This window comes from Sarcophilus harrisii, chromosome 2, assembly GCF_902635505.1.
Source record: "Sarcophilus harrisii chromosome 2, mSarHar1.11, whole genome shotgun sequence".
NCBI classification, from domain to species: Eukaryota; Metazoa; Chordata; class Mammalia; order Dasyuromorphia; family Dasyuridae; genus Sarcophilus; species Sarcophilus harrisii.
This window is the reverse complement of record NC_045427.1, coordinates 526,143,182-526,166,235: the sequence shown is the minus strand read 5'-3', so window position 1 is coordinate 526,166,235 and position 23,054 is coordinate 526,143,182. Positions and strand designations below refer to the sequence as shown.

The following is a 23,054-nucleotide window of genomic DNA, read 5'->3' as shown; positions in this document are numbered from 1 at the left end:
CAAATCATTTCTGCAATAAGGGATATTCTAAGGTACTAAGGGAAAGCTTTAAGCAAAGGTATGAGTGGATAAAAGTTTCAGAAGATGGGGAGGATTCAAATATACAGAAATAGAAGTGGAGACAATTCAAGTTAAAAGACAGTAAAAGCATGAGAAAGCATTAGACAAACTAGGTAACAGTAAATAGACAAATTGAATGAAACAAAAAATTTCATGCTTTGTAAAGCATGGGTGATGATCAATAAGCCTAAAAAGTTAGGGCCTCATGATAGAGGACCTAGAGCATCAAGATAAGGAATTTATACTTTATTCCATAAGTAAGAGGGAGCCAAGGGACTAATAATCAACAGGCCACTTACATTCTTTCAGTTTTTTGGTTAATTTTTTTAAACAAATACTATGCCAGTATTATAATTTTTTATTGCTTGCATTTTGTTTGCTTTCTGATTTTTTTTTCATTTTGATCTTATGTTTATTGTACATCATGATAATTGTGGAATATGTATAGAAGAACTGCACATGTTTAATATATTCGATTACTTGCTGTCTAAGGGAGGGAGTAGGGGGAAAGAAGAAAAAAAATTTTGGAACACAAAGTTTTGCAAGGGTGAATGTTGAAAATTATCTATACATGTTTTGAAAATAAAAAGCTTTAATTTAAAAAATACTACACTCAAAATTTTTTTATACTATATCACTCAAAATTGGATAGCTATAGTTTGTATGACATTTTGCAAACACGTGAGAGTTATAAATCTTGATTCCTAACTCTATCCAATGAATTCCTTTTTTTTTTTTAATCAAAGGCATCATACTTCTTGAAAAATCACGGAAAAAGCTGTGGTCAAGGAAAGTAGAGAGACCAAGTAGCACAAGTCTGAAACTGAGTAACCAGCTGCTCTTACCTTCATGGAATCGTAAAGTCGGTCAGCAAAATACAGAGGCTTGTTTTGAATGCACTGAACTGCAGGAAGAAGAAATTGTCAGACTTTTGGTGCAACTGCCTATCTATCTATAAAACCTAAGAGTGAAATGGTCTTATCCCTGCTGAGTAAACTAGAAAGGATTATATTACAAAATAGGTTTGCTTTACTAAAATATATTTTAAAATAGAAATGTCTGATGGGAATCAGAAAATTGTACATGCTTATCCCAAGACTGACACTAATCACCAAAGACACCTAAAAATCAGGGAATACAGATAATATATAGACAGTGAAAAATCTCTTTCAATAACAGGGTCTTCTTTTCTTTTATGATTATTCTCCCCTTTCCTCCTGCCCCCACCTCCAAGATTTCCAGTCTTGCTATAACAAGTCTCATTCAGTTTAATGTCCTTACATAATATCCATAAATTGAGATAATGGATATGAAATACTTTAAGCAATGGAAAGCACTACATGTAATGTAAGGTGGTATGATAATGATGTTGATTATACAAAGCCACAGTGAAGAAATCTTCTAAATCATAACTCTTTTCTCTTTCTTCAGTGCAAAAATCATTTATATTCAAAGTAAGAACTTCCAATTATCCATCTAAATTGGCAGGGCTGATTAAGAACTAAGATTTTAGATTGTTTCAGGAAAGGTAAAATGGAGCCATGTAACATATATTTGCTTACCCAGGTTAAGGAAAGCATTTTCGAGATCTCCTTTGACCTCCTTCTTGATACTCTCCAACATGTCATAAGGGCTGTAGCTCTTGTACCTTTCAAATACTATAAGAAAGAGAAAAAGAATTAGAAGAACAGAAGCCTTCTGTATGCTAAATCAAAATTATCAATCAATCACATCCTGGAGGCAGAGAAGTGGCACGGAGTATTTATTCAAAAAGTATCAAGCACCTACTAAGTACCAGGCACTGGGTTATGTGCTGGGGATAGAAACACAAAAGCAAAGCCAGTTCTTGTCCCAAGGTGTTTACATTCAACTGGGAAACAGAGGGAGAACTGAGTTAGCGTCATGTCTCTGGATACTTACTAATGAGTGACCACTTTAGCTCTTGGAGTCCTAGGAAACTCTAACTTAAAGGGAATTTACAGACCTGCATTCATGGAGAGAGTTCCCATAGAGGGGAGGAAACTTTCTATACTGATGAAATCACAGGTACAGATCCACAAAAAGAGGACTGCTTTCAGAAAGATCTGATATAATTTATAATTTTAAAGGCCCGCTTTAAAGGCCCATCTCTCTTCCACAAAAAACTGAGTTCAATGCACAGTAAAATCAGTTAATTCAATATATGTAGAGAGGTGAAAGAAAACACTCAGAGGATCACAAATTTAGGGCTACAAAAGGTATCTCAGAAGCCAGCTAGTGCCAGCTCCCATTTTATAAATGAGATGACAGGATTTCATTAAAGTTAAGCAACTTGCCCAAATTTACACAGCTAGTAAATATCAGGTGCTGGATTTAAACCCATATGTTCCAAGGTTCAAGTTCAGCCCTTTATCCATTCAGACATGCTGCTTCTCTCTCATAATGTCTGGCCAATGTGTTTTCTTATATTTATTTGTAGTGCAGAAATATATAATTTAAGTACTGAATGTTTTTAATCTTTTTTGCTGAGGCAATTGGGATTAAGTGACTTGCCCAGGATCACACAGCCAGTCAAGTGTCTGAGGGCAAATTTTAACTCGGGTCCTTCTGACTTCAGGGATGGTGCTCTATCCACTGCACCACCTAGCTACCCCCTGAATGTTTTATTCAAGGTGCTAAAAAATGGAAAAGTTGGAAGAAGAAAGGGAAAAGAGGCCAAAGTAACTTTTAACAGCTAATATATTTTTGGATGGAAAAGGTCAAAAAGTGGTGGGGCCAGTGGGAATGCACACTAGCTGCCTAATAAGTGCTTAATGATTGACTAACGGGAATGAATGAGCAGAGAACCCTGCCCCCCAAATCCTGCCTCACCACAGTCCTCCCCCAATCCTGGGTGAGCCTTGAGTACAAAATCTCACTTGACTCATATGTTAGAAAAGGTGAGCACAGTACCTTTCTGGAGGTGACACACACTCCTCTCAGTCATAATACTGATCCATTTAGGGACATCAGTTCCCTTCCTCTTCACTCCTGCATCATAGAGTTCCTATATGCATAATCAAAACAGATTTAACTCATCTCACCAGGCAAAGCGTCATAATAACTTAATAAAGACTTTATATTTTTAAAAGTCCTCAAAGAGCAAAACTAGAAGAAAACCTTATGATATAGATCCAAATAAAAACTGATGACTTCTATTAGTGGGTTGGAGTAGAAGAATGGTAAAAAGGAAAGAGAAAAAGAGGAAAGAAAGAAAAAAGGAAGAAAGGGAAGGAGGACAGAGGGAAGAAGGAAGGACAGAGGGAAGAAGGAGGGACAGAGGGAAGAAAGAGGGAGGGAAGGAATGAAAAAAGGAAAGGGTAGAAAAAGGAGAGAGGGAAGAAATATAGATTAGTTATGAACTGAGAACATCATGATGCAATCTACCTGAATAATTACAACAAAACACAATATTCTATTACTAGTTTTTTTTTAAAAACATGTAACTCATCTTCACTTTCCAACCTTCTCCTAAGAGTGATTTATGTCATATATTTAATTTTAAAGTAAAAATGAACCCCTTTTGTGTTTTGAAGGATTCTTAGACCTGCTTCAAAATAAGGGTAATATTCACTAGAAAATAAATCAGCTCTAGTCCCAACCTCTTTGTCAACTCCTTATTCAAAGTAGCCTCATCTCCCAATATTAAGTACTGACATACATATAGCATTTTGAAAACCTGAAGAACTACATAAATTCTAGCTATTACTATCATTACATGGGTCTTTGTCTACAGCAAATATACTTTAATAAGGCCTGCCTAGCAAAAAAAAAAAATGTCTATAGTGTTACTTACCCGAGCATCTTGGTCAATTAGCTCATAATCAATCACAGAGCCATCCTCTGCTCTTTTACCCTATTCAAAAAATCACATATGAAATATGTAAACACATATAATTGTAATGCAAATTAGAATGTTTAAAAACTAGCCCTCCCCATTATATTATAATCTCTTTGATGACAGAAACTATCCACTTTTCATTTCTGAAACCCCAAAGGCTTATCACCAAACTGATTCCAGCAAACAGACTTTCCAGAAACTTTCAAAAGCTGCCTATGAAATAGTAAAGGAGTCCTGATTTGCAAATGTGAAGGGAATACTAAAGCAATCACAAATCTATAACATATTGAAGTATCCTCAGAATCTAACACATAGTAGCAGAAAAATAAATATATGGGAATTAGGATAAGTGTGTTAAGATTCTAAAAGGATGGATAGAACAAGAAGGAAGAGCAAGATAAAGTAGGTCTGAGCATGTAATCATTCTGACATTGCCATATGTAACATTTGGAACTAGATCTATAATTTTTAATGATATAAGGTTCTCACAATAAGGAAACTCTTCCTATTAATACAACCAGGAATCTGTTCTGCAATCTATAATCTCAAAGGGTTTCCTGAGACACTGAAGAATTGAAGTAACTTGCCCGTATGCTGGAGACATGAACCTGTCTTTCTGACTCTGTCCAACAAACTATACTGCTTCCCAATATACTGTGTAGAATAATAAATGTTGGAAAACTGGGATTAGATAAGGTGAGTAAAATCAGATTGATAAAAAAGGAGGGAAGGAAAAACTCTGATTTTGTAGATTTGCCTTTCATTTAGATCGGTTCTGAAGTTCTTGAGCAGAAACATGGTATGACAAAAGTAACATTTGAGAAAGATTAGTTTGATATAGGGGATGAAATGTAGATAGGAGATGAGAGTCAGAAAGCACAGCTTGGAGGCTGTGAGGAGATGATAAGGATGCTTGGTAGGGTCTAAAAAGCAGAGCACTAATCATTTCATTCTGATGGTCCCAAGGAAACTAACTTCAATTCCTTCTACTGGTTCTTAGACTTTTAAATTGCATTCTCAACACAATTCAGGCTTATAGGTGATAATACTTTGCATTTCAACAATGCCTTGTACTTGCATTTTCAAACTGATTTACAACAACCAACAAACACCATGAGCAGGACCACATGTGTAAATCCTCCAAGCTGTGTCTGGTCATTCCTTTCTCTCCTGAGGAGTGAGTTCAGGTGAACCCAATGAGAGTGTACAACCTTGTGAGGGAGCTCTGGGAACCCACCTGGAGAGAGGCAAAGTGACCTTCCCTAAAGTCACCCAAACAAGGTCTGGCAAGCCCAGTTGGGCTTCGGGAGTTACTTATTCCTCTTCTGTTCCCCAAGTCCACTAACCCAGGCTGTTTCTCAGGATAAGAAATCCTATTATATGAAAATGACAACTCTGCAGTGACAGTATAAACCTACTGTCAGGAAAGCAGCAGGCCCTGGAGGATTTAGTTAATTCACTCCCAGTCACGAAATGAGGCATGGGTCTGGCCAAGGGAGTTAGAAAAACAAGGGCAGAGAAAAATGCTGAAAGAAACTAACCTTTGCCAGGGCAACCATCAATTTGCGGAAGTCACCAGATGTGTCCGAAATAATGTCCTTCTCCAACTCCGTCTTGTACACTTGAAAAGAAAGTCAATAGGTTTTTACATTTCCTGCCTCCTTGTCTATCCCTCCACTGACCTCTGTGGTTCTGGCTGATGCTGAGGCTTTGACAATCCCAACTTAACCAGAATAATGAACATATCACATACATCAGCATACCCTGCCCCTAAATCAATACCCAATTATTAAGAAAGAAGACTTTTATCCTCCTGGAGTCAGAACTGGTTTGTCACTTTTAGTAATAAAGGACTGAAAGGTTGGATCAAATCTGAAATCAACAAGTTTACTTCTAAACTTTCAAGCTTGAATTATCTGTGGCATGGAAAGCTAGATCACCTCAGCAAATAGAAGTTCCATATACCACAAAAACATTATTTCATTCAAATTAAAAGTTCCCCCCCCCATCAAATTATTTGGGGGAGACGGGGAATCAGAGTTAAGTGACTCCTCCAGCGTCAAACAATGGTCTCTGAGGCCAGATTTGAACTCAGGTCCAGTGTCTTCAGGGCCAGTGTCACCCAGTTGACCCCACCAAATCTTTAATACTGACAGAGAAAGGGATAGGGACTATGATTTTTTCAGTATTGTGAACTCCTAGATGAGAGTTCTCTCTACCACACAGGTTGGCCTTTTCTCCATAAGTTTTGTTGTTATTGTTATTCAGTCATTTCAGCTATGTCCAATTCTCCATGACACTGATAGTGTTTGAGGGCAAATTTTAACCCAGGTCCTCCTGACTGCAGATCCAGCATGTTATCCTCTGGACCACCTTAATGACTCACATACTTAGAATTTGCTCAGAGCACTGCTGAAAAGTTCAGTAACTTCTTCATGGAACCAGTGCATATCAAAGGCAGATCTTGAATCCAGATCTTCCTAGTTGTGAAACTAATATCCATTATGCCCTACTGGCTCTGATACAGCTACTAATAAGAATGCAAAATTAATTAATTTTTGCTTTATCTAATTTCCCTTCTGCCTACCCTTTGGATATGCAAAGAAAAGTCCAAAAGTTAGGAATTGAGGCAGAAGCAAAGTGCTTAGATAATTTTAAAAACAAAACTAATATATTTTGAAAAGATTCTCCCTGGCATTATCAAAGGCACAGGCCATTCAGCAAGACTTTATTCTGGCCATCTCACTGTCCCACTTTTCCATTATATATTCAGGAAGATTGAGCTGAAGGGGCTTAACTTAATTACAGAAAAAGAGCTCACTTACTTTCTCTGTAGACTTTGTTAATTTCATAGAGTTCCTGGTTTGTTCGTGAACAGATGATCTCAATGAGGGAATCTTCATCAGTACCCAAGCCCTATAATAGCGAGATCAGAATTAGGTATTGGGAAACCATCAAGATCTAAGCATGAAGTCATGCAGTTACTTCTATCTCCTTTGGTAGACATACTTGTGAATCACATGGCCATAGTAAAAAGACACCTGCATAGACTCCAGTACCTCACCTCCCCAATCTTTTTTTCTGTCTTTCTAAGAGAGAATCTGGACAGTTTTCTTCAGATAGTCATGTTTATCCCCCATCCCTTAAAAAATATTTTTCAGGAATTTTATGTAAAAGTATGTTATGGTATCAGCCTCTTAGATTCAAATAAACTTTTATACCAAAAAAAAAAAAAAAAAAGGAGTATAATAAAACAAGCTTTAAATGAAAAATTGGATGAATGTTAAAAAATGTTATACTTGCATTGCCTCTTCCCCTTAATTATTATGCACTCTTCAGGCACTTTAGAGGAGCAAAAGGAAATAATGAAGTGTCAAATAAAGCCAGACACCAACATTTTATTAAGGAGTAAGAATTGGAAAGATGATGTATTCAAATTTAATACATACACTTTTGATTTAGCCAGACTGGTTGAAAGGACATGATGAAACATGTATTTCAAAGCCTGCTTTGTGATCAAAGTCAAGATTTAATAATCAGGTCCTTGAATACTTGCCATTCTATGAAGCTAAAGTAAAACTGAATATAGAAATATTGCTTTGAACTACACAGAATGAATACTGTTGAAAATGTAAATCAATTATAAGGTGTTAATACAATAAGAAAATTACTTATCCACATGAAAAGAGTGTCAGCTATTAATTAAACTCTATTAGAGTTCAGCTGCCCCCCAGATATGCTCAAGTACCATATGCTAAGCCTTGGGCAACTGGTCAATGGTTAATTTTAAATTTTGAACTTATCCTGTTTCACCAGCTAACATCTCTACCTCCAGGATTTCAAGACGTCTTATTAAGACTGTGACATTTGATAAAGCAAAAACTTCCTCCCTAAAATTCTATGCCAACTGCAAAAGTAATATGTAAACAACCATTTATCTTTCACAAAACATCCCTACCTCTACACAAATGAGTGATGAAAAATGAGGATCAAGTAACTCAGGACACACAATTGGATAGCATCTTTTCATTTTCAAGGTTGACAGAAATGTGGACTGAAACAATGAAGCCCTTTACTACTGTAAATATGCTCTGTCTTAAGGTTGAGAAAAAAGCAAGGACCTTAGAAGGTACTTGTTTGTCTCTATTATTTGGACTTAACCTGTGCAGTCTCTGAACTCTCAAGGTTGAAATGTTTCTGGAACATCAATAGTTTAAGTGTCTTGGGTTAACTTGGAATACTTCAAAAACTAAATAACAGTTTGGATTTTTCACAAGGCTGTCCACGATTCCTACTCTGGGGGCAATGTTGATAGTGACACACTGGGGATATTGTTACTTCAAGAAGGCAAAGTAGACTGTCCTGAAAGGTAACACAGCTAACACTGTCATTTCAAATTTCATACTTTTCAATGTAGGGCTCAGCCACAATCACCAAAGAAAGAGCTGGAAAAGGTTCAAAGATTTTTCACTCAGTGTTACTTTTCATTGGATTTCAATTTTTGAGAAATTACAAAAATGACTGAAAGTCAACTCTAAGAGGTCCTGAATCCTGTTCCAGCCACTAGTGTCTAGTTTCCAACACAGCAAAGTATAAGTATCAGCAAATGAATTTATGATGAAAAGATTTAGTATGAACGAGCCAAATGTGCTGATGGTAAGAAAAACCCTCCATACGGCTGGCTACATCTTCTGTTTTCTCTGTTTTTCCTGGCTCAAATTTCAGACATGATATTTATCAAGAAGAATCAATTAAATCTTGTTGAAATTTCACTCCTTTAAGACATTCTGATGAATCTTAGACTAATTAGAAAATGTAGATAGTAATAAAAAGAGGGAAGGGAGTGTCTAGAGAGAAGAAGGGAGAGAAGAATGAGAAGAGGAAGGAAATGAGTGATAAAGGTAGATAAGATAAAGGTAGAAAGGAACAGAAGAGAGAGAAAGCAAAAGGAGAGAAAGTGAGAGGAGGGAGGGGAAGGGAAAGAATGAAAGGGAGAAAAACAGGAAAAGAGGGAGGGAAAGCAAGAGGGAGATGCCTGAGATGAGTTTCAACAGTGTAAGGAAAAATGAATTTAACAATTAGATATTTATAATAGAACTGATTTTTTTTTAGACTCTAGTTCTCAAGAAATACATCTTCGCTAGGCAGGCTAACTCACATTCCAGTTTACTCTCCTGAGAAAAGAACTGAACTATGGCATTGGTCACAGCTCTGGTGACAGGCCTGCAGGTTGCCCTCTTGGCAATTCAGGAATATTAAAAGCCCAACAAAAGCAGTAAAGCACAGAATAAAATGAAAAATAGGCTTTTTCTTGAATTATACAAGTTATATCTACTTATAGCAGCAGAGGGCAGCATTTGATTACCCAAATACTTTGTGGTTAGCCAGACTGTATGTCATACATACTATGTACACACTAAATATATATATATATATATATATATATATATATATACACACATATATACATATTATAGATATGTATATAATACACATATAGAAATAATAATATTTTTATTTTTTGGTAATTACTTTTGGTAAAATTCCTGGTCAAGCTTCTAATAATTTACTAATAGACAACAGAAAACAGTTGGCTATGAATTGCACCCAACTGGAGGAGAGGAAGTGAATGATAATGACAATCATAATAACAATATAATAAACAAGTAACATTTATATAGTGCTAACTATGTTCCAGGCACTGTGATAAGAACTTTATAATTATTATCTCATTTGATAGGATACATATAATAAATTTTATGTGAAAATTATGCCAGAAATTTACAAAGATTTTTTTTGCTCAAGAAAAAATAAAAATAAAAAGATAATTCAAGCCATTGTGCATCCATGACCTGAAAACTCCATCTACAGAAGTACCAGTGGCTCCCTATTGCCCCTATTTTGAAGTAAAATCTCTTCTTTGGCATTTAGAACTCTTCTCCTCCAGCCTTACTGCATGTTTCAACATTCTCCAAGTTTAAGCCAAACTGGCCTATTTTCTTCATACAGAACATTTCATCTCCAGTCTCCATGACTTTCCAGGCTATTTCCCATGACTGGCTCTACTCCTTCCTGACCTTTATTTCTTAAGAAACCATAACTTTCTTCAAAATTCTGTTCAAGTATCACCCCTTACACGCAATGCTTCCTGAATCTCATCACGTCATGCCCTTTCCCCAGTAAATATTTTGTGCTTATTCTGTTTTCATTTGTATTTTCCTATCTATGCTGTTTCTCACTAGCAGAATATAATAGAATATAAATTTCTCCTGCTTGCCACTTTTAAAAATTTCACAGAATGAACAAATAAATGAAGGAATGAACAAATTTAGAAGAATCCTTATTCCCATTCTATTCCTAGATTCTTCTGTCAAATAAAATATAATCCAGCTCAAGTTATTTGTCCTCACTAAGGTCTCAGTTTGAAAATGAGGGATTCCATATAGATTAGCTCTAAAATACCTTCTAATTTTAAAATTCTCCATTTTTATTTTTTTTTCACTAGCAGGGAAGTAGATATAGCGAATCTATGAACTAGTAAGGCAGAATTTTTTTTTAGCCTCAGTGAGGACCTCCTATGTGTTTAACTTTTACTTTAAAAGCACAAAACATTTCTTAAAGGAGGAAGTGTAATCAAGGAAGTAGTTTTCCAAATGGTACAGCAATTGCCCAGGTGCCAAGCAGTAGCAGCTGGTAACTGACTTCTCAGCATCATGAAATTTCTTTAGAGTTTAAAAAAAGGAATTGAAATATTTTTGGTACAGATCCCAAGCCCTATATCTTCAGTTCATTCAAGAAAAAAAAAGGTTCCAAATGGGAGAATTCAACAAAACTGAAAAATCACCTAATTACACTAAGGGGGGGGGGGGGGGGAAGCAATTCCCAATATTAATGGTAGACTTTGATTTAGATTAAATCTGCTTGTTTACCTTCATGGAAGCTTTCAGCTCTGAAGCATCATATTGAGCGGGTGTCTTCAAAAGGCCCAAAATCACTGTTTCCAGGTGGCCAGATAAGGCAGATTTCAGTGCTGAGGCAAGTTCCTTTTTTGGGTAGAAGAGGGGAGGAAATCATGGTGAACTTCAAGTTAATAGCAAGCATTGCTTTTCAAACATTTGATTAAAAGAATGGTAAGATAAATCCATTTTAAGGCAGTTTATATCTCTAGATGAAACACACAAACATATTTTATAATATCATGACTATTCTGAGGGGTCATAGCTGGGAATATTTATTTTCCACTTCTTTCGTCTTCCCTTCAAGATAGGTAGATGCTAGAAATCCAAAGACCAGACAGACCCTTCTTTTACAAAAGTTCCTCAAAATCCAATAGGAAAAGTGTAAAGAGAATTAGGGTAGATAATGCACTGTTTCCCTTCCTTCTTGTCAGTAAAGGGATGAGAAAATTGTATTTCATTCCTGAAAGCTGTAAAGACATCACTGTAGTCTCACGTTTCCTAAGATTCAAGCATCTTTGCTAAGCAGGAGGCTACTTAGATTAGAAAATCCCTACATAATATAGGTTTCTACTCCAGGTCTATGGTCCTATGATGCTTTTTTGACCAGGAGACCATAAAAATATGTCAATGGATCTTTTCTCTGAAATTTGTTTATCCTAAAGACAAAAGGAGATACAGTGAAGTCCATTTCACATTCTTTTATGCCTTACGTGGGGAGTCTTAGCTGTACTTACAAAGAGATGCCAGATACCTAACACCCACCACTCATTCACCTGAAGCAGCCCAGAACCACAGCTATGCTAGAGAACATCAGATGTCACACTTGGCTCTTTGCTCTATATGCCCCAAAGTGAGCAAAAGCAGTTTTTCCTTGAGACCATATTAGGTGCCCACTGAAACAACTGCCTAATAAGAAGAGAACTGGAGAGTTATAAAACAGAGTTCCTGGCAATGAAGAGCAATTCCTCTGCTCTTCTATAAGGATACAAAGGCTATGGCTAAAAGATGCCCCTTTTTTTAGACTGGGTCTCATAGAGGAGCTTAATTGCAGAGGAAAGGTATTTCTGATATACAGTTTAGAGCAATAAAAGAAGACAAAGATATTGGCACTATCTGATTAAAAACTTCAAAGAAGTTAGCTTCTTTCAATGAGTCTCTTCCTTTCTTCTCTCCTACTTCATGCCTTAGTCTTACCTAAGCATTCAAAAGAACGCTTAGAAATTACTTTGTCCCACTTCTGGCCAAAGTCTTTCATTTTACAGAGACTCCTGTGAATTTTAGAGATGTATATAAGGAGAACTCCAGGGCCAGATTTCCAATCAGATAATTTGAAGAATTCAGAGAAAAGCCTTTCTGAGTTATCTGTCCAATCTCACACAGATAGTAAGAAATAGGATTTCAACCTAGGTTCTCTGACTCCGAACTAAGTGTTCTTTCAAATGTACCCTATGCAAATCAGTGCATAAGAAGCAAATTATCACTAGTTGAAAGATTATTGTTTGCTTTGTAACACCAAAGTCTTTTAATTAGGATGGTCTCCTCTAGGGAATGATAAAACTGAGATTTAGACAATATTTTCTCTCTACTCTCTTCTCATACTATCCTCCCTTATTTTTGTCTGCCACTGTCTATACTTCTGGTACTATAGATATATTTATTAATTCTGTCACCTTTAAAAGAAAAGGACAGAGATGCATTCTTACAGAAGTCTCTCCACCTTGTAGAAGCCTTTGTTTTTTTTCTCTTGATTTGATACCAATTTGATAAGTATGGTTTTGTTCCCAGTACCTACTCCCTCCAGAAATTGTTTCAAAGTGTTTGTTATCCTTTTCATCAGAGATGAAAAGTTTCCTCAGCAAAGAGAAAGGGATTTGGGAGGGGGAGGGAGACAGACAAAGCTGTCTCTGTAGCAGAAAGCAAATACAACTCACAGGTCTCTAAAAGACTGGTAAATAATCCTACCATGATCAAGTAGATCTGCCCATCCTAGTACTAAGAGAAACTAAGAATCAATGTAAGTGTGTGTGTTGCTATTAGTAAGCTCTCTCTATACATAGTGACATCTCTGAGGTCAATGAGCATATTCAATTATCTACAATGGTAAGGAGATTCCACTAGAGGGTCTCGCAGCTGTAAATTTATGGCCTCATGACACGTTCCTCCAAGCTAAGTTAAAGCTGTTCTCCATTCAGCAGCTATGTAATTGGAAATTTGGACCTACAGTTTGTATGCACCCCAAGAAAGGGACACAGAATAAGATGGCATGTTTCAGAATAACACCCCAAAGGTGACAGCCTAAGAGAGCATTACAAGGATGCTTTCTGAAGAGAGAGATTCTCTCATTTAAGGGAGATACAGTTCTCTGCTCACATATTCCTTTAGGGAACAAGAGAAAGAAAGCATGCACCTAGACTCTACCAAGGTAGATTAATAAAACCTTAGCTCCAGAGGAATTGTAATTTATAGAAGATGAAGGAAGCCAGTTCCCCTGTTTATGCTACTTTCAACTACTCCAGGAAGAGGTAATGTTATCAAGACTTGGCTACTTCCCAAAGATGTCTTATAGTCACATCAGTCCCACATCAGACCCTATGGAGTCCCAGACACTTTATTTCCCTTGCATTCAAGAAAAGGTTGCTTTGTTTCATTTAGACCACTGTTAGGAATGAAAACCTGCCTGGGAGAAGTCAAGGGTGAGCTGCAGGAAGCTGCATTTACTACTCTGCCCAAGAATAAATCAGGTTCTCTAAATAACAAGTTAAAAATAAAACATTAAAAATAAAAACTGCCAAACTACAACATTGTAAAAGGTGAATAACCAATTGGTTATTTCAAAACCACAGACAAAAATATGCAAAACACCTTAACCAGAGGTTTTGTGTGTGTGTGTGTGTGTGTGTGTGTGTGTGTCTTTGTGGATCTCTTCTTTTAAAAGCACCCTGGGTGATCTAATGGTTAGTTCTAGGTAGTTTAATGGAAAAAAAGTAACCTAGTAGCTCTTTTTGGGGAACAAAATGCCATTTTGAGGCTCAATAAGATGGCATGGTATGCTGGGAAGAACTCTGCCTTTAGAATCAGAGGTGCCTGGTTCAAATTTTAATTCCATCATTTATTACCCACATGGTCCTTAATATATCATTTAACTTCTTTTTATCTCAGTTTCCTCATTTGTAAAATGACTCTAAGGTCCCTTTCAGCTCTAAGATCTACCATATAATTCTACTGAAGAAAGAAATGCTAAATCCCAGTCCCCCAAGCAAAAACGTATAAATCCTTTCTCCCCAAGCATTAGAAATTCTGTTTTTCATTTAGGAGGGAAATAGGGTTTCTACTAATGGATCCTAAAGTCCTTTGGTATTTGCTTAGAAGTTTCTAATAACATAAAAGAAAGAATAAAACATTGTCTCCAAGTTCTACTGCCTTGGACAAACTATAATCCAACAACAATCTTATGTGATCTCTTGGTTTGAAACTGAGGGAGATCCAAAATTCTTCTCAAGAAAAGTAATCTCGTGTCATTCAAACTCTTACAATAAAGAGACAAAATCTTTAATACCTTTTTGGTCCTTCTCTGATAAGCGAAGGCAATGTCCTGTCTCTGTTCATTGCTGCGATTTGTCAAAATGTTGACAATGGTAACTTCATCGACCCCTGTAGAAAAACACAAGTTGGTCAGTGCATACTGCAGAGTTGTCTCATCTAGAGAATTTCAAACTGAACTTTTCTAATGCAAATGCCATTACTATTTGGTTGTCTGAGTTCTTTACCTTTCATGTATTTCCTTATCCAATCCATCTCCTTTACAATCTCATCTTTTCTGATAGCCTCAAACTTCAGATCTAAGGACACAGTTTAATTACTCATGGGGAGAAACATTTTACTCGTAAATTGCTTTCTGGAATCATCAGTAGGAGGTGTATTTGTGAGGCTCTAGCAGTCAGACTGAACAAGAAAGATGCAATGACATTTTAAATGAAGATCGCCAAATTACCACTTAACAGTGAGATTAATAGAATAGTAGCTGCAAGTTGTATTAATGGAGACAATTATTTATATTTATTACAGGTTTATAGCTATATAAGCAGCTAGGTATAATTTCTATAATTATAACAACTGTTATGACAAATGAGTCTTAGATTCGATATGGCAGTTGTATTTTAATAGCATAATTGATTATTAAAATCACACTTAGTAAAGACTAAATTGTTTTGTGAGGGAAATAAATGTTCTACTGCTTTTAATCTTCAATAGGCAATTTTAATAATCAATTTTATAACTTTATTAAAAAGAATAAGTGCTTTAATCTAAATTAAATCTAAATTGGGAGTTCTGAAGTGCTACCAAAATATTTTAGTACCTATTTTAATTGGAACATGTGTATTTACAAAGATAAGCAATGCCTCCTAGCATCTGAGAGCTTCCAATTTTATATAATGAGAAATGCCACCAAGATGCCATTAACTTTAAGAACACAGGAACTCAAGAATTCAAAAAGCAAAAGACCTTTCTTGACTAAATATGGACTTGCTTCATATAGAAAGGAAGGGACAGATGGGCAATCTTTGCCATGACTTGCCCTACCTGCCATATAGTTGTGCAAACCACAGGTGAGTTGAAATGATGTCAAATGGCACATAATTACATAAAACAAGATCTAACTCAAAACAGTTTTCTCTAAAGTAGGTAATACTTCAACAACAATACTATATGACCAATTCTGATGGACCCGGCCATCTTCAGCAATGAGATGAACCAAATCAGTTCCAATGGAGCAGGAATGAACTGAACCAGCTATACCCAGCGAAAGAACTCCGGGAGATGACTAAGAACCATTACATTGAATTCCCAATCCCTATATTTTTGCCCGCCTGCATTTTTGATTTCCTTCACAGGCTAACTGTACAATATTTCAGAGTCCAATTCTTTTTCTACAGCAAAATAATGGTTTGGACATGTATATTTATTTTGTATTTAATTTATACTCTAATATATTTAACATGTATTGGTCATCCTGCCATCTAGGGGAGGGGGTGGAGGGAAGGAGGGGAAAAATTGGAACAAAAGGTTTGGCAATTGTCAATGCTGTAAAATTACCCATGCATATAACTTGTAACTAAAAAGCTATTAAATTTTTTTTAAATTAAATAAAGTAGATAATAAAACAAATCCATTGGTCAGAATTTTATTGGTTTTGGCCAAAGGCCATTTATTTCAAGAGTCACAGAGCAAAAAGAAGGTACAATGTGATCTTTAAAATAAATTATAAAGTTCAGAAAGAACAAAAATAGAATAAGCTAGGGAGTGTAAAAATGGCACAGTAACATTTCAGAGTAAGTTTCATAAAAGGATTCATCAGAACAATATAACACTATATTATTTTTATTGTAGTGTCTCAAATTAGCTCTTATTTTTCAAGTAGCCAGACTTTTAAAACTGCATCTCTGTCACTTCTCTATTCTTGGAAGAGTAGGGGACTCTGGGTAGGAAATGTTCTATGTATTGTTGCACACAGTCCCTGTGTTGATTTTGCTTAGCTCTTTTTGCTTTGTTCAAAGGTAGATTTCAGGAAGGAAAGTTGGGACTATAAAGTGAAATGCTTATAAGAGTAAAACCAAAAAACATTAATAAAAGTTGTTGAAGAGTTTTTAAAACGCCTATCATCTGCAAGGATGCTATTACAGACTACTTCCTGGTGAGTATTATTTTGACAATTAAGTGTACCTAAATTATTCAAGGAAAAAAGTTCACTGGACTGAAAAATCCAGGCAGCAATCACAATTACTCATGTTTAAAAAAAAGGGGGGGGGGGGAATCTGAACCCAATTGTTTCAGCCCAGTCAGAGGATTCCATACATGTCACAAAAACATGCAGTTATAGAGGCAATTCCTCCCCATTCCCTTTACACCCTTCCCAGAAAGTAGAATCAGGTAGTTCGTACACATGATTACCCAGAGATAGGTAATTGAAAAGTCTTTGGAAGTTGGAACATGAGAAAGTCACCAAGAGTCATTACTCAAGGCGGTTTATGTAGACTGCACTTTCTACAGTAGTCTGTCAAGGGAAGAGGGGCAGCCTTTGCCTGAATCTCTCCAGCTGAGCAATGAGGCCTGAAAGGAAGGATTCACAGCTGAACTAATTCTCCCAGTTGCAGTCCATAGTAAGCAACCTGCACTTCCCATTTTCAGAAATGGGGACTGGTCCAGATTTTGCTTTTTCCTCTTTAGCTGCTCATTATTGATCAATGGTCAGAATTCAATATCTCAGTGGGTCAACCTACTAAAACACCACCCAAGGTTCATCAGCAACAACTATAGTCTGAAACAATCTAAATACATTTCCCTTAAATTATTTACCAAGCAAAAGGCCTGCTGAGATGCAGCATCTGACACACTGGGACAGTTTACAAGAGAACAATATGATCCATTACCTAAATGCTAATGTCACTGACTACAAAGACAATTAAATAGATTCTATTTCTGCAAGTAGAAGCTCCCAGGGCACTTGGACTTGTATCAGCTTTTTCTCAAGCATGTTCATTGTCTGCATGTTTTAAATTGAACTGGAATGGGGGGAAAAATGGAGGTAGCAGACTGCTAAGTTTGATTCATTTGGAGTAGAGACTCATTCTTTCACAGAAGAGCCAAATATGCACATGGCTGCTTGTACAACATAACCATCTTATCTTCAGTGACCTGCTGCTTCCTTTCCACTTGTCATCCATAATTTGTGAGGCAGCTTATTCCTGTGGAAAATTATTTGGAACAGGTTGAAGTTGCAAGGGTCTTCTGATGGCTCATCATTTCAGCCCAGGATGTACGTGAAGAATGCAAGACAGAACATACTTTTTTTTTTCCTGCAGATCATCATGTTCATTTTCAACAGTGCTGAGTGAGGGCCAAGTTAATGGCAGATACTGGGAAGAGCTTCTATGTTGATATGGTCTCCATCCATCTAATTCCAAATGTGCATGGAAAATGTGGGCATAGAATCACCAAACAGAATAAGGTTTTATAGAAGAACATAGGTTTAGAACTGTAAGAGACATGAAAGGCCAAATGATCCAACACTCTCATTTTACAGTGGAGAATGTTAAGGTCCAAACAGAATAAGGGACATGACCAAGATCACATAAGTTATGTAGTACAATGGGAAAACAACAACAGAGGACCTAGGTTTAAATCCTTCCCCTCCATTTCATCATCAGCAAATGAGCAGGATGGACTAGCTCAAATAAGATAATATTTGTAAAATAGTTAGTATAGAGCCTTGTACACAGTAGGCACTTAATAAATGCTCATTTTCTTCCTTTTCCTTCTCCCTCTTTCCCTCCCTTACTTAATAGCCTTGGATATATAGATCTATATAACAGAGCTTAAATTTCAACTTAGGGTCTCTAACTTCAAACCTAGTCAGGGTTCTTTCTATTGTCAAGTGCCAAATCTAGGGCAGGAACAGCTTGTCAGAGTGGACAAAGTGCTGGATTAGAGAGCATAAAGACTTAGGTTCAAGTCCAATTTCTGATACTTCTTAGCCTAGGCTAAGCAAGTCATCTAAACACTACAGATCTCAAGCAATTCCCTGGAACTTATCTAACTAGGTCATGCATCTATCTATGTTGGAGAATGTTACTACACTGACAAAATCATGAACTGATATGACACTTTAATTTTCCCAACAAATATGCAATGACAGGTAGTGGATGTGTTATTGTCCCCATTTAAAAGGAAAGGAAACCGAGGTTCAGAAAAGAGAAGGGAGTTGACCTTATGAAATTTGGTTTTCATTCCCTAATAATTCAACTTCCAAGGAAACCTCTTCAGTTCTCAATCAGATTTCAGAATAGTTTCCTGCTGTATCATGTGCCATGGCCATATCTGGAGCTTATTAGAATGGAGGGAAGAGAGAGACTTGGAGGAAAGACCCCAGGCTAAATTAATATGCATCATTTGGAAATTCAGAGCAATGCTTTTTTGTAGTAGCAAAGAACTGAAAACAAGGCTAATACAAGGAAATGGCTGAAAAAAATTATAGTACATGATAAATGAAATAAAATTATTAAACAATAAGAAAAAATAAATTTGGAGAGCATAGAAAAACATATGAATTAATATACAATGAATTAAACAGAAGCAAAAAAAACAATATATACCATGACTACAACAATTTAAATGGAAAACAAGCTAGCAAATAAAAATCCCTGAATGTCGTATAACTGCAAAGACTAAGCTTATCCCCTTAGAAGAGATGAAAAACCAGGACTCTCCCTTATTCCTCCCTTCTTTGTAGAGGTAAGAAGTACAGGGAGCATGATACGACATTTACTGTCAGACTTCATTGAAATGTTGGGTTAGTTTTACCAGACTGTTTTTTTGGGGGGGGGGGGTTGCCTTTTTTTTTTATTTATTGGAGTAAGGGATAATCATTTAGGAAGAGGGGGAGAAGAATATATTTGGAAATTAAGGTGATATAAAAACAAGAGATATCAATAATTTAATATATATACATATATATACAAACATATATTCATTAACAATCCATTTTTCATTTGCTTCTCATGAACATAAATCCCTAGTACAGACATATTTCAAGCAAATGCTTGAATTTTCTCATCTTCCTAGAAAGAGACTTAATTAATAAAGGCACATTCAAAAACGCATGGCGTTAAGATTGATGTAAATTTTTATAAGTCAAGTATAATTTTTAAAATCTCTTTTGCACCATTCTGGAAAGTAATTTGGAACTATGTTCAAAAAGTTATCAAACTGTGCATACCCTTTGATCCAGCAGTGTTACTGCTGGGCTTATATCCCAAGGAGATCATAAAGAAGGGAAAGGGACCTGTATGTGCACGAATGTTTGTGGCAGCCCTCTTTGTAGTGGCTAGAAACTGGAAACTGAGTGGATGCCCGTCAGTTGGAGAATGGCTGAATAAATTGTGGTATATAAATATTATGGAATATTATTGTTCTGTAAGAAATGACCAACAGGATGATTTCAGAAAGGCCTGGAGAGACTTACACGAACTGATGCTGAGTGAAATGAGCAGGACCAGGAGATCATTATATACTTCAACAACAATACTATATGATGACCAGTTCTGATGGACCTGGCCATCCTCAGCAATGAGATCAACCAAATCATTTCCAATGGAGCAGTAATGAACTGAACCAGCTACACCCAGAGAAAGAACTCTGGGTGATGACTAAAAACCACTACATTGAATTCCCAATCCCTATATTTATGTCCACCTGCATTTTTGATTTCCTTCACAAGCTAATTGTACAATATTTCAGAGTCTGATTCTTTTTGTACAGCAAAATAACGGTTTGGTCATGTATACTTATTGTGTATCTAATTTATATTTTAATATATTTAACATCTACTGGTCATCCTGCCATCTGTGGGAGGGGGTGGGGGGTAAGAGGTGAAGAATTGGAACAAGAGGTTTGGCAATTGTTAATGCTGTGAAGTTACCCATACATATAACTTGTAAATAAAAGACTATTAAATAAAAATCTCTTTTGCAAAGTTGGTATTCTTTTTGTTTTTAATTTGGTGTGTTTTGTTTTAGAATACTTAAGAAGATAACAGGAAAGCTTAAATCAGAATATGACATGGAGTTCCTTTTTTCTTTTGAGGTTTTTCTCTTTGAACTGAAATATTCATGTGCCAATCAAGACAAAATTTTTAACTCAACATTGTCTTTCAGGATTCCAAAAGCCTAGGACTAGATTCCTTTATTGCAAAGTCTCTTAAATTGTGGGTCACAAGACTATATGGGGTCATGTAACTGAATGTAGAAGTCAGGAAATGATTTATGATCAGTAAATTTTTGGTTTGTATATCTACTTTACATATTTTATATTTATATATATATATGGGGTTGGATAAAAATTTCTTGGGTTAAAAGGGGTCATGAGTGGAAAAAGTTGAAGAAGCCCTGCCTTATGCAATATTCTCTCTCTCACTTTGCCAAGCCTAAATGCTCCCCTTCACCTCCACCTTCCTTCAAGTCTCAGTTCAAGGATCACCTCCTATGTAAGGCCTTGCTTTATCCTGTGAGCTGTTAGGGCTCTTCCCACCTACCCAATCACCCTCAAACAATTCCTTTGTATTTACCTATCTGTGTATATTTTATTCTCACCTCCCTACCCCAACAGTATTTGATTACCTTGGGAGAGGTTGGGGAGATCCTATTTCATATTTGTCTTTGTAGCTTCATTAATTGATATATTCTTTTCTAGCCAGGAACTGAGACTGCATCATCATAGTAATTTCATCAGTCTACCATAGTAAGTGTTTAGCAAATGCTTGTTTGATTCAACTGAGCCAATACCAAGGCATTTGGTACATTCTGAATTAAAAGCCCAAGCCAGGTCATAGGCTTTTCAATCCTGAAGATGAATGAGTCATCATGCTTCTCCAGCCCCACCCTACCCTTAACCAGCTTCAGAATTTTTCAACAGTAAAGGAGATCTTGAGCTTAGTTTCCCCCCCGCCGCCCCCCCCCCCACACACAACATATCAATCCCACAAAATCAGCCTGCTAAGTGTTTTCTGCTCAATTTTGTGGATGGAAATTCCAAACTAATTCCTACTCTGGAATTTTATGGAAAATGTGTGTTTTTAGTGGCAAAGAACCAGCAGACCATAATGAACAGGATGCTGACTCACATCTCCTGGGAGATACTGATGACACAAAGAAAATGGATCTCATTTCTGTTCACTATAGAGTCCAGGAAACACTTGGAGTTAGAGGAGCAGCACTTGCTGTAGGGCAAAGGCCTGGCCAACATCCTGCATTCGGAATCTTTCCTTATCTAAATTATGAGACAATTATCAGATCTTATCAGGAATTTGGTAAATGTAATCTTTACTCCAAGATAAGTAAGGAGTGGTTAAAAATGCTTGGGAATGTATGTGTATTTTTTTTTTTTTGAGGGAATGGAAGATGTTCCCTGATTCTCTACCTGAACATCTTTTACAATTAAAAATGTGTTAGTTCAGTAAGTGGGTAAACCAATTATCAATAAATCAGCAAGCATTTATTAAACATGCACTTTGCACCAGGTATTAAGCTAAGATTTTGGCTTACAAAGAATATACTAAGACAGCCCTTTCCCTCAAGGTGCTTATGTTCTAAAGGAAAAGACAACATATACAAAAAAAAAAAAAAAAATGGCATCTACAAGACACATAAGGAGTATATAGAAGGTAACTCTGGAAGGGAAGGTTCTAGGGGGAATGTTTAAATTAAGCCCCTGGGATTCAGAGGCCGAAATGATAACATTGCATTCTAAATATGGGGAGCACTGTATACAAAGCACTGTATGGGGAAATAAAGGTATATCTGAGGAATAGTAAATCATCATGTTTGAACTATGAAATGGAGTGATATGTAAAAAGACTGAACAGAAAGGAGGGCCAGATTATATACAGCTTTAACTGCCCAGAAGAGGACTTTGTATTTGATCTGTCCCTTAATCTTTTAGTGTTCCAAAGACTATAATCTTTCAGAATGGTACTGACCAACATTAGTAGAGGGAGTTTTTCTCATCCAAGAGTTTCCTATATCAGTAAAATCATAGATTTAGTTAAGGGTTAGGATTACCTATGCCTTGCAGTAATGGGGAGCCCCTGGAGCATATTAAGTAGGGGAATGGGATAATCAGATTCTGTACCTTAGAAAACTTTCTTTGGCATCAGGGAAGGGATCTGAGACAGTGAAGCCAATTATGCTTTCCCTCTTGGAAAACTATTAAAAGAATGTCTAAAAGGAAATGAAAGCATGAGCTATATAATGACAATCACCAAAGAAATTAATAGGTCAGAGTTCAATGGCAGAGATGGGAGTGATTCATAATTTTATTTATAACTTAGAGTGGGGTGAGAAGCATTTCTTCTTTCCCAAAGAATACTGCTATGACCAGGATAAGTTGTATTCATCTAAAATTAGGCAGTTTCTTTATTATCTATGTCATGTGAATTTAGGGAGGCCTTATTTGCCCTCACTCCCCCCCCCCATACTGTCCTTATTAGTCTACTATGGCATCCACCTCTCAGGTCACTTGGCCTAAAATTCCCATTCAGAATTACTTCAGCAGTTTGGACAAAGTTGGGTAACTATTTCCTGCAGTCAACTATTAAAACAGTGGAGTGTTATCTGATAGAGGAA

At 36.4% G+C, this 23,054-nt stretch overlaps 1 protein-coding gene across 1 annotated transcript in view; it reads right to left on the bottom strand.

Annotated features, from left to right (window-relative positions):
• ANXA2 (annexin A2) overlaps positions 1 to 23,054 on the bottom strand; it is a 58,220-nt gene that overhangs the window by 2,732 nt on the left and 32,434 nt on the right. The window contains exons 4-11 of the mRNA XM_003755611.4: positions 14,435 to 14,529; positions 10,849 to 10,962; positions 6,745 to 6,835; positions 5,461 to 5,540; positions 3,875 to 3,934; positions 2,992 to 3,085; positions 1,623 to 1,718; positions 906 to 964 (exon numbers count right to left, since the gene is read on the bottom strand). Coding sequence (XP_003755659.3) covers positions 906 to 964; positions 1,623 to 1,718; positions 2,992 to 3,085; positions 3,875 to 3,934; positions 5,461 to 5,540; positions 6,745 to 6,835; positions 10,849 to 10,962; positions 14,435 to 14,529 — 689 coding nt within the window. The remainder of the gene's footprint in view (positions 1 to 905; positions 965 to 1,622; positions 1,719 to 2,991; positions 3,086 to 3,874; positions 3,935 to 5,460; positions 5,541 to 6,744; positions 6,836 to 10,848; positions 10,963 to 14,434; positions 14,530 to 23,054) is intronic.